Below are 12,054 nucleotides of genomic sequence, written 5' to 3' on the forward strand. Positions count from 1 at the left end.
CACCTGTTTATTAAAATGTGCAGCTTCGCTGCATTGAAAACTTTCCGGAACACACCTGCGTACATTTTAGAGATGTACCGATATTTGGTAATATCCATATCTAGAGTGAAATTCAAAATGGCCACATAACAAAAGGGTTGTGCTATTCCACGAGGATTTACAAATAGCCAGATATAGGATTTGATCCGGAAATATTATGCCCACATTGCCAAAGAACCCTTCAGCCCACGATAACTCAACAGCCTCCAGAAGTACCAGTAAGTTTATAAAATGTACACCGATGCGGGCAGGAAAAATTGTTTGCAAAGTTTTAGCAGGTTGTAATGAATAGGCGATATCATTCCCGAAATCGCCTGTCATTGACATTACAGGTGTGGGGCTGATTTATCTGCTTCTCTTGACCTAAGGATATCGTTATTGACAAAACGTCCAACGGAAAGGGAAAGGGAGACATGGAGGATAAAAACACGCATATGGTCCGTATCAATGTTAATTACATCATAATAATGGTTTAGATAAACTGTAAAAAGATTTGAATGTTTGAATTAGCTCTTGTTGGTTTGTCAATTAGCTTAGTTTATACCCCCCACTCGTTTCATTATACTTGCCGGTCAAAGAATGGCTGCTCAATCCGTGTTTAGGTAGCTATCCATGTTGTGTTTTTAGGATTCTACTTCCACGTTTCACCATAAGTGTGCATTGTATTTCTTTAATCAGTGTGAATGAGAATAGAAGCTCTCATAATCATCATATCAATTTGCAGATAGAAATTTAATAAGAATAAGTAAACATATATTAAGTATTTAGCACAGATATTATATAATATTCATGAATTTAGTGAAATATTTCTTAGAGACTAAATATTTACAGAAAAATACAGTGGAAAGAAACCATAAAAGATGCTTCTCTTAAGAATGAAAATGGGCGATTTACTGACACGTAAGACAAAAGATTAAAAATATTCACACATCTATAAAACCCCGACGAAGTCCGAAAACAACCAGTGAGTTAACGTTAATTGAATCCCTTGGAAACATTCCGATAACGGTTCCGATTACTAGCATACAAATCTCCAGTTATTCTTACACAATCTAATAATCCATGTATTTATTTGCTGTAAAAAGCAATGTGCGCCAAAGAGAAATATTTTGGTACATATTATAAATAACTTTGACATTTGTCTTGGTGTTTTCCTTCAAAATATATCGGATGAGGAACTTAATCAACACAAATGAATTTCCCAAACACATCTTGGGTACTGAATTTCCCAAAGCCATTGCCTTAAACGATATAGAAATACTAATAAATGTTTTAATTTCTTCAATATTCCCTGCAACTGTAATTCATGGATATGTTTTTAGCAATAAGATCGAGTTTTCAAATTATCAGGATTTGGAAGACATGTGATCATATAAACTTTGCTATTCTTATCCTTTTGCACTCCGTTTTGACCTTACATATAAAGACATGTATAGTGGTGAACTGAAGCCTTGAGACGGAACGAATTTCCCTCATTTAGATAGTTAACAATATTTAAACTATAGCTTCGCACCACCAGATACATATATTCTAATCTTGTATACCATGACTATATGAGGAAAATAAAAATCTTATACATTGATTTCGGTGGTAATATCTGCGTTGGGGGTACAGTAATACATAAACCTGAATATTTATTTATTTTTAATCTAATAAAATCGATCTTATGCATAAATTGATTAAAATTACTCTGGAAAGTTTGATCTGTACTTCGTAAATCTCTGCTGACTTAGCGTAATACATGGAATTTATTAATATTTCTTTACCTAACTGTGAATTTTTCTCAGTTTTGCTTAAGAAACCTAGGCATTTGTTTTTATGATCCAATGATGATCTTCTGAACAGCAATAAATAACAGTGACCATAAGTTTTATATTTAAACCATTTACATAGTTTTTTCAAATTATGTTATGAGTAGCTTTTACTGCTACTTAACAAATATAGCATTAGGCAGGGCTTGGGCTCAGCGTTAAATATCGTCCAAAAGGGTATGTTTCTAGCTCAAATTTGCCTTTAGAAGACTTCGCCTACCATTTTGTAAACTTAGTGCTTTTCTTTCAACACCTTTGAACTGCTCTTGCTATACATATCTGTTCTTTTGCTGTTTCTTTAAAATCTCATCATTTTTTTAAAATGTATATTTCAACATCATATTCCATGATACTATTTTGGAATTTACAACTTCTGTATTATTTACAAAAGCCCTGATTATTTATTCTTTGTGTAGTAACAATATTTTCACTACAAATGAGAGTTGAATGCTTTCGTGTTAATTATATTTACTGCTTCTCTCATCCGGTAATCAATCTTTTTATTTGTGTCGGTTGCTTGCCTCTGTATCTATTTATACTTTTACTGGTTGTCTTAGTGCATGATGGATGTTCGGTTTGTGGTACTAAACGTTCATTCAGTATCTCCTGGAAGTCGGTTCATCTGTTATGGTACAAATAGCAGCAATTTGTCTTCTTGCCTGCCAAATCTTCGGTATTTAATTCTTTGATAAACACACGATCCCCTGGCTTGTTTCCCTGTTTAAATGCATGCTAAGCTGTGAACTGCAAGTTGTTGTTGTCTTCCTACATCAAGTACATTACCAGATCTGCTTTCGTGTGTTTGACTTATAAAATAACAGTAGCCGAGTAGGCCATTCTGAGATATAAGGTCGAAACCCATGTTAAAAAGGGTATGCAGATTCTTAGGTATAAGGTCGAATCCCATGTTAAAAAGGGTATGCTGATTCTGAGGTATAAGGTCGAATCCTATGTTAAAAAGGGTATGCTGATTCTTAGGTATAAGGTCGAATCCCATGTTAAAAAGGGTATTCTGATTCTTAGGTATAAGGTCGAATCCCATGTTAAATAGGGTATGCTGATTCTGAGGAATTTAATATTAGGCCGATATTTTTTTTGTCAGATCTTGAGGGACACTGGGAATAAGCCTTCATATTTGTGGGATTCGGGGGAGCTGGGAAATGTAATGTCAGTTTTGTGGTATTCTGGGAAAAGGGGAAATGTTATGTTAAAAATGTTTATAGGTTACACATAATGCCGTAGTAGGGATTCAAGATGGGGAATCATAAGTTGAAATTGTTCACATTATGGCTGTCTAATGGACATATATTCCGTCGAAAGTATACCAGTTTTAGACTTAGTTGATCTATAATGGTACCCCACAACATATTACAGGATAAACATTAAGTCGTAGGTTGAATATGTGCGGGAGTCTGTAACTTCTAACGGGTAACATAATGTTAAAACTTTAGACTACAGTCTTACTATTCAACGGGCATTAGGAGCGACCATCACCAGCTCATCTTCTGACCACTCGGCGTTAGGAATGACCATTTAGCCACTCATCTACTGACCACACATGGTAGAATGTAACGTGTAAAAGAAAGTATAAAATATGAGAGAGAGAGATAGAGAGTATAATATAAATGCTATATGCATACTTACTGATATTTCGACAGTCTGCACCGTGATCGAGACGTTACTGCTATTTATTTTCATCTCAAGTAATCCCTGTATAGGCGTGCAAATCTTTAAACAGGCTTCAGATGTAATCAACAGTTCCAAACTTTCGTCGTGTATAGCGTATAGCCTTATTTATCTTCCAAGGCCACATTTCGTTTGAGTCCAGTCACTAATGTACCAACACGTTACTAAATAAGATTGAAAAAACTGAAGAACTATAAACTATGAGTTAAATGCCCCCTCCTTTCCCATTACCCCGCACAGATTAATGTTTCCATTCATCAACCAGACGTATATATTTCAACAAATATTTTCACCCCTGCTAGTAAGCATACAATTTAGTTCTCAGTTTCACTTAACTTAAAAGTTATAATAAGGTCTCATAGGGAGGACACTATATGCCACTCAAAACAAAAATACCCCAACCGCCCCATCAAAACAACAATACCCCAACCGCCCCATCAAAACAACAATACCCCAACCACCCCATCAAAACAACAATAACCCAAACGCCCCATCAAATCAAAAATACCCCAACCGCCCCTCAAAACAAAAATATCCCAACCGCCCCATCAAAACAACAATAACACAAAAAAAACAGAACAAAATAAGCAAACAACAATAAAAGCTTGAATGTCACAAGAAACATGGCTCTACCCCATTTCCTACTCTTCTGGAGAGCATAAAAATAGGCAGTGGCAGAGGTGAAGGGGGTGGGGAGGGGAGGGAGGAGCCGCCTATGTGTGGTTTGGAGACCATATGCTGCTATAACACAAATTATTTATTCGTCGATTGATGTCTCTCTTCCCCTTGGAACTAGGATACCAGAGATACGTATACTGATCAGTTCTTACATAATACAGTTACTCAGCACTACAGGGGGATCAATCTATGCAGTCAACATTGTTTCCCCTGTTTTTATAACCTCTATGGGATCCCACCTATGGAATTTTAACTTGACCAACGTCAAGATCCTAACCCAAGGGAACTATAGTGGCTCAGCTCTCAAGGCATTGATTAGTGACCAGACAGTTGCGAATTTGATTGCCACCATATGATCAGCCAAGATTCTCATTAATATAAACGGTTCTAGCTCATAATAGAAACTCTTCATCAAGATGATGTTACAAGCTTGCGCACCAAGTTTGACCAAAATCTAATGATATTGTCTCCTGAGTGTTCACAGGTTCAGCCATTAGGCTGTGTAAAAAAAAGAAAGTTTAAAAATTTATAGTTCAGAAGTCGTGTTTAAGAGGGAAAGCTGATGTTGCTTGAAAATCAAAGCTGACTAAAATATAGTGTGATGATGACGTTATTTGCATGATGACTTTGGTTAATGGAACAGTGATGAATTCATAAATGATAATATCATTGTTCGAAAGTGTTGAAATGTGAGAAAATTAAATATATGCAAGAGACTTTGAAAAGTATGTATCTTTGAAAATGGATTCCTAAAAAGCCTCTAGATTTTAAAACTATGATTATTTATAAACTTAGATTCAAACAAAAACTCTTAACATCTGATTGGCTGATGTAAGATCTCTGTTATTTAGTTGGCTAAATTTAAAACTCTGACATTTGAATTGCTGACATCAAGGAAATGACCAATGAAGAAGCACAGTTTTGAGATAGGTCTAATTTTAAGCATCGGAATCATATAATATCGGAGTCAGGTGTTGGCTTTGTAGCAGATTTAAATATAATATTATACCAAAGTAAACGAGTTGTTCTTGCTTTCTTTCAGCAGCTAAAGTAGTTCCTTACTTCAAGATCTGCCAATATGTCTGATTCTGAGGATGATTTTGTTGCTGAATCTTCTGCTGACTCTGACGATGATTTGACCGCCAAATCGTCTGATCTTGGTAATGTGGTGGATGATTTTTCAGCGGCAGAAACAAAATATGAGAAAGAAGACATTGATTTAGGTAAAGTAAATAAATATAGCTAATTTCTATCATTAAAAGTTAATAAAAAATTTTAAGATTGAAAATCATACACTATTATTATCAGATATATGAAGAAAAGGGGTATGTTAATGAATAACCTTTTTTTTAAGTACGATACAATTATTGACGTCACATCAGTTTTCCACAAGAAAAGGCAGGTTGTAAATCGCTTAAAACTTTCAAAAGTCTGGAATACTTTAGTTGGCTTTTCCATTTGATTGCTAAAATTGTGTAGGAAATTTCATTGCTTAGTACTTAATAAGAGAAAGAAGACGCAGCCGCATCAATGTAAATCAAATCCAATCGCTCTCAGGGTCCATGATACTATCGTGAATAAGGTGTTGGTATTCCTTGAAACATTGTGAGTAGAGGTAGAATAAAGACTTAGATTTATTATTTCAGTAGTTTACTAAGTAACATACAGACCTTAGTATATCCCATGGACAAGAAAAAATGATCGGGATAGAATAAAATGTGTTTCATTCGGTAGCATTATAAATATAATGTCCAACGTTTAAAAATATTACTCTCTCTTGCAACATCAAGCTTATGTTTAACGCGATTAAAATATATGATAACTATTTTTATCGAAATCCTCGATGATTGCACAGGCTTGACCTGATCGACTGCCTTGGAATGCCATTTTAAAAGCACTCAACTCCTATTTCTTTGGGAGGTCATAGGAAACAGTTAGGTCCGAATGTCTTCCATCACCTGGACCTGAAATGTGATATGTATGTTAAATGTCGGTATACCTGTATTTTTGTGTGTATATCCGTATTTTGAGTATCTGCATGCCGGTATATGTGCACATGCTATGCTATTGCGAAATGTCCAAAAATGTCCTATTCCATAGTGGTCATTCAAGATGGAAGCATTCTTTTATTTCTTCACTTTAAAACTTGTGGATAAACCATGCTTGTTTGATAAATTGATACTATTTCATACTAAAAGCACCGATTAACTTTTACCGTATATTTATATTAAATTAATTATATATACTGATTATTAAATGACATTTGCAGGTTGAAGTTTCAATTAACTTTTTGTCTATGCACGCATTCCATGTTGACATTTAAAAAAAATTAAATTATTTTAGGTAGAGACTTGCCCTACACAAAAACATTTGGCAGAGTGGCGGTACAAGTCAAAATTGGAGAACTTGAGAAAGAGAAGGTAACTCTTCATTTCATTTCATATCAAGTCAAAATTGGGGAACTTGAGAAAGAGAAGGTAACACTTCACGTCATTTCATATCAAGTCAAAATTGGAGAACTTGAGAAAGAGAAGGTAACACTTCATGTCATTTCATATCAAGTCAAAATTGGAGAACTTGAGAAAGAGAAGGTAACACTTCATGTCATTTCATATCAAGTCAACTATTTTGTTTATTTATCATTACCTCAATGGGATCTAATTTTGGTCACAAAGTTCAACCTGCACTTATTAAAGAATGGACGTGCATTGCATCAAACTCCAAACTAATTTTGAAATTTGCAAAAGTCATAGGGACATTGTTTTAAAAAAGTACTTATCATTAGTACCGTCTCCAATTGTACAATTTTTTGTCAAGTTTACACTAATCAAAACAGATCAACACAGAATACTTATTTAAATGAAGTTAATATAGTAAGAAGAAAAGACAAAATCAGAAAAATTGATATATACATCCATCACCGAGCTGGTCCTAATCAAGAACGGCTAGGTCACTTGCAAAATTTGATTCCTCAGGCCAGTGACCTACATTTATTCGTTAATTTACTTCTTAAGAGCTTTAAAAATCACTTATCGTACCTTTGAGGAAATTGCTGATGCTTGCCTTAAGTTCTTTTACTGGATATGTTATATACATACATAAAGATATTTTGCTGCAGAAAGCAACTGAGCGTCGTTGCATAATTTTTGCAAATACGTTTTCCCTTATTCTCGCTTTTTTATCCACTTTTGCAGTTTAATATATGCAGTACATTACCTGCTAGTATTGCATTTCTTGGCTTTTTATGGACTCCTAGTCAATAGTCACAGATAAATTTTACCTCCCCCATCTAGTATTGGAAAGACGAATTGAAAACACACATGATCCGACTGACTTCTTACCAATAGCCAACATGCGAAATATTTTCTCCTTTTTCTTGGACTGGTCCCTCTTCCTCCTCCTTATAACTGGATGAAAAATGTCATTCCCAGAATAGTCTTAATTTTCATATGTTTTGGATAATTCAGATACTTTTGTGGGATTGGAACATTCAGTGAATTTAGTATTTGGGAACAAACTAAGGAGTAAGGATCTCTGCCGTTTTTACCAGGCTGTCCGTTTTGGTGTGGCATCGCTCTTTGCCCCCCTCTCCCAAGTAAGGGAAAAAGCTCACGAGGAGATACGCCCTCCGGTTAGGGAGCAGCAGAGCTTTCTCAGTGTCGGTGTACCGGTGACAGATATATGTGAATGGCGACTTCCTGAGAGGGAAGAGAAGCGATCATGTTCCGATAAATCTAAAATCGGTTTTTCTGTGAGATCTACGTCACTGAACCAGTTTTTGACCAATTACCGGTCACCCGCCGGTCAATGAGTTTTGATTACCAGTCTGGGGACATGGGTCAGGTCAGTGCCTGCTCCTTATGGGGATAAGGAATCAGGTTGTACTCACTTGCTTAGGGATGGGAACTGGATTGGCATCCACATTCCATATTCGTACCTGCATGCAGAAATGAAAGTCTTCTGAAATACGCCACGCGTTAATCCTATTTGTCTTTCGATTAAATGCAGTTGCAGGTTTTCGTCTCTTCCTTTCTGAGGAAAACGATTGTTCGGTGTTAACTGTTGAGAGCCAATAGAGGAGCTCTTTGCAACACTTTCAAGTTCTCTAGAGGTTATATCATTGGTAGATATCCGCGTTTTGATCTCATAAGATAATTTAATCTTCATAGAATGGTGTCTCACATAAAATGCATATAAGGAATCTTTCTTGTGTTCTTTGGGCGTTGTCGAAACCCTTTTATGAATCTCTGAGTGAGGCTTCCTTTGAGAACCCTACTGTCAATACTGTTTTCCTGCTCTCCTTCCGTCAGCAAGGAAAAAGAGTAAGTCTCCTGTCTTGTCAATAGAAAGGAGTTATTTGTGGTTGTGTGGTATGGTTCGGTTTCTCTTCTTTGTCCACCTTGGTTTCGGACTAAAACGTAACAACGTTTAGCAGCTCCACATCTTATTGAGATCCCGAGTCGCAGTTGTGTCTGTGCTGGGTATAATCAAGATTGACTCCTATGCCAAGTTAAATCCAAAAGTTTTGATTAGCTTCCAGTTAAGTTAGAAGGTAGGATCGGAAGCGTCTCTTTCTATTCTTAAGGTTTCCTTTGATATTTCGGTGTCCACTGTTTTGTAGCTATACTGTTCTCATATCAACAGATCTTATCAGCCCATCAACGAGAGGGCTCTTTCTTTTACGAGATTTCAAGTCTACGAGGTTAGGTTCGTTCCTACATCTTACACCTATTTGAATCACCCTTTTTTGAATGATGTTATGAGAGCCTCATTGTGGTGGTGTTACACCCGCTTCATTTCCGTTTACGTTCAATATTTAGTACAAGAGCTTCCTCCTCATTATAATGACTCGTAGTCTCGGTCCGAGTCAAAAAAGGAAGATAATCCGTATAACCGTCCGCTGTTAATGACCAAAGAATAAGTCTGGATCATGTTCTTTCCAATTCTGGTGCTCAAACACTAATTGAAAGACGGAATATTTAGCTTGGATTGGGGATTAGGACCCGGCAAAATAAAGCAATACACTAGTGACAAGAAAGTGCATCATAGTTAAAATTAGTTCCACACCTCCCGAAACTATATTTTACACTTCCAATGCTTTGCTATTTGTGGACAGATTTTGAAATATACATAGCAATAACTCCAGAAACAAATACATACTCTCGCTATATATATTTTTCAAAAAGCAATTTATGTTAATCTTTGGCACCTGTTCGTCTTCTCTTCAGGTGGATGTGATAGTCAACAGCACCAGCCAGACGCTTGACCTTACACAGGGGACAGTATCTAGGATTTTGTTACAGAGAGGTGGGGCTGATCTGCAGCAGGAATGTAATGCTAAATATCCAGGTGGCATATGTGCTGGAAATGTTGCAATTACCAGTGGGGGCGCGCTTGACAGCAAACATGTATACCATGTATGTCTCAAAAAATGGAGGTCCGGAAATGCAGCAATGGTATATTTTTAATTGTATGAGAGCATAGTGTTTGTAACAAAGTCTAAAATTACATATTCTGTTTACAACATACAACATGAAAATGTTACACTTCTCTCTGCCAGTGAAATGGGTTTTGTTCATGATTTTCTTTTTGTATAATCCGAATTTACTTATGTGGAGGAAAATGTTGACCTTTGAAATGGATGGAAAAATCTCATGGAATTCAGCCAAACACTCAATATTATTTCTAGAATGTAAAATATATGCTATATGCCCAGAATATTATAAAAATATGAAGCAAATATGCTCATACTACTCAATGTTTCTTTAAAAAGGAACAATACATTTGTTTCCAACGTTTTAAACAATTTAAGTGAATTTAGAAAATGTTTAAACCATCGAATATTCTTTTATGTTCCACCATCAATATCTAAGGGATATAAAAGAAATATTCATTTACTCTGTCCATCAGTAATGTTTTGTCTTTACATCAAATGAGACGTACATAATTTGTGTTCGAAAAAAGATTCTTAGTTTCGGTAGGTATTTGTATCCTAACTGTTTCTCAATATAGTTCAGTTACATTACAATAAATATCAATGAAATACTATTTAATCGTACAGGTAGGCATATGAAACACGTTTTAATGTTTTATTTGTCGTTAAGTTGTTTTTGAAATAATATAGATCTTTGAGAGTTCTGTAAGGAAATGTCTACGAGAGGCTCACAAGGCAGGTCTTTCATCAATAGCATTTCCAGCACTGGGTACAGGCTTCCTGGCATTTCCAAAAGATGAAGTAGTACAAACACTTCTGGCATGCTTCAAGAGATTCTCCGTGAAATACAGTTCGTCTTCGCTCACGGATATCAGGGTTGTTCTCTCTGCTCAAGATTCAAAAACAAACGAGGTAAGGCATGCTATTTAGGCATCACTTGAAAAGCTGTAGCGTCAGTATCGTTTGTTTTTATTCCTATTCTTTAACTTCACACTATCACTTTGAGTTGCATAGAACCTTGCACAACTTTTAACTGATAATGGCACGCTGCTTTGATATTGACGCAAATTGCCACTATTGAGACTAGTCAGATGTTCATGATCTAAGCAGTGAAAATACTGTTTTCGAACTGACTATACTTTTTCATATATAGCATTCCCCCTTCCTCATTAGGAAATGGACATTGCTAGAAGGGATCATACAGATGTAGTAATAGCTGAATATAAAGCATGAAAGGTCTAACTATTTTTAAATCTAAATGTTGATTATTATTTTTAAAAAGGCACGTTATTGAATCAATTAGATAAAACATATGTAAATATTATTAGAGATAATTATACATAATAATCAACAATGCTGAAAAACCACAGTATCTGTAAAGTCAGGACGTATAATTTTGGCTGTAACTGTCACTGTTCATCGTTTCCGTTCACCCACTACAGTAAAATGCATATTGACAAAGTTTATTTGAATCTTTCTGGCATAACATGTCTCTATCGTGATCAGAGGACTCTTCCTCTTTTCATTTTGTTGAATTGCTTTCACTTTGTACTCTAATTGGTGATTGTCAGACGACATTTGGTACTTTTTTTCGCAACAGTTTATTCATTCTTTAGCAATGTGTAGTTAATACTTAGGATTGTCAGTGTTTATTAAGGAAGTGAGCTTGTCACATGACCAACTAGTTTTAGTCAGGCACCCTTTCAATTACATTTCATAATCTTTGACAGTTAAACCACAAAGCCTAAGGTACCATTTCAACTTTCTGGAGATCCGATATCATGTTGAGACGAGTCGAGCAAAACCATTAATTATCAAAGTAACACAACCTAAAATATGAGGAACAAACATCATTAAAGTTAATCAGATTAATTACCTCTTTTTATTTATTAAATATACTCTATCAGGTGTCAAGTGTACGTAATGAAATCTATAAATAATGGTCAGATTTCTATAAGCTCGATTTGTGGTTATTTGTAATGGTGTTTGCATGATTGTGCCGGCCGCTGACTGTGTTAGATGGGTCAGAGTCGTAGATGAGTACGTTTGTACTCAAACCTGCCGTGAGACTCTTGGGGTACAAAGGAGGTGGCCGCTGGCAACAGTCCATTTAAAAGGGAGACTACTGTATGCGCAACACTACTAAATCAATCTTGGAAATAAATGATACCTTTTATTGCAATGGCTCACGTCAGAACATGCCTGACATAAGATCACTATTGTTGTTGCCAACTCACTGTGTCAAAAACTATGTTTATTTTATTTTGCAACATTATGTTCGACCGTTTGCATATTTAAAAATCCCCAAATAGGATATAGTATAAAATTGTGACATCTTAAGATCCCATTTTAATAAATTTGTTGGAAACTAATTTCTTAAACCAATATTTCTGAAAGTTTGTGAAA

The 12,054-nt window shown here is 35.6% G+C and overlaps 1 protein-coding gene across 3 annotated transcripts in view; it reads left to right on the plus strand.

The window, feature by feature from the left end:
- LOC149796975 (protein mono-ADP-ribosyltransferase PARP15-like) overlaps nucleotides 1-12,054 on the plus strand; it is a 62,779-nt gene that overhangs the window by 15,142 nt on the left and 35,583 nt on the right. For all 3 annotated transcript variants that reach the window (XM_089961660.1, XM_089961663.1, XM_089961661.1), the window contains exons 2-5: nucleotides 5,257-5,437; nucleotides 6,558-6,634; nucleotides 9,443-9,670; nucleotides 10,339-10,560. In XM_089961660.1, coding sequence (XP_089817786.1) covers nucleotides 5,293-5,437; nucleotides 6,558-6,634; nucleotides 9,443-9,670; nucleotides 10,339-10,560 — 672 coding nt within the window. In that variant the 5' untranslated portion in view covers nucleotides 5,257-5,292. The remainder of the gene's footprint in view (nucleotides 1-5,256; nucleotides 5,438-6,557; nucleotides 6,635-9,442; nucleotides 9,671-10,338; nucleotides 10,561-12,054) is intronic.

This window comes from Sinohyriopsis cumingii, chromosome 6, assembly GCF_028554795.1.
Source record: "Sinohyriopsis cumingii isolate HCF-2022 chromosome 6, ASM2855479v2, whole genome shotgun sequence".
Lineage (NCBI taxonomy): Eukaryota > Metazoa > Mollusca > Bivalvia > Unionida > Unionidae > Sinohyriopsis > Sinohyriopsis cumingii.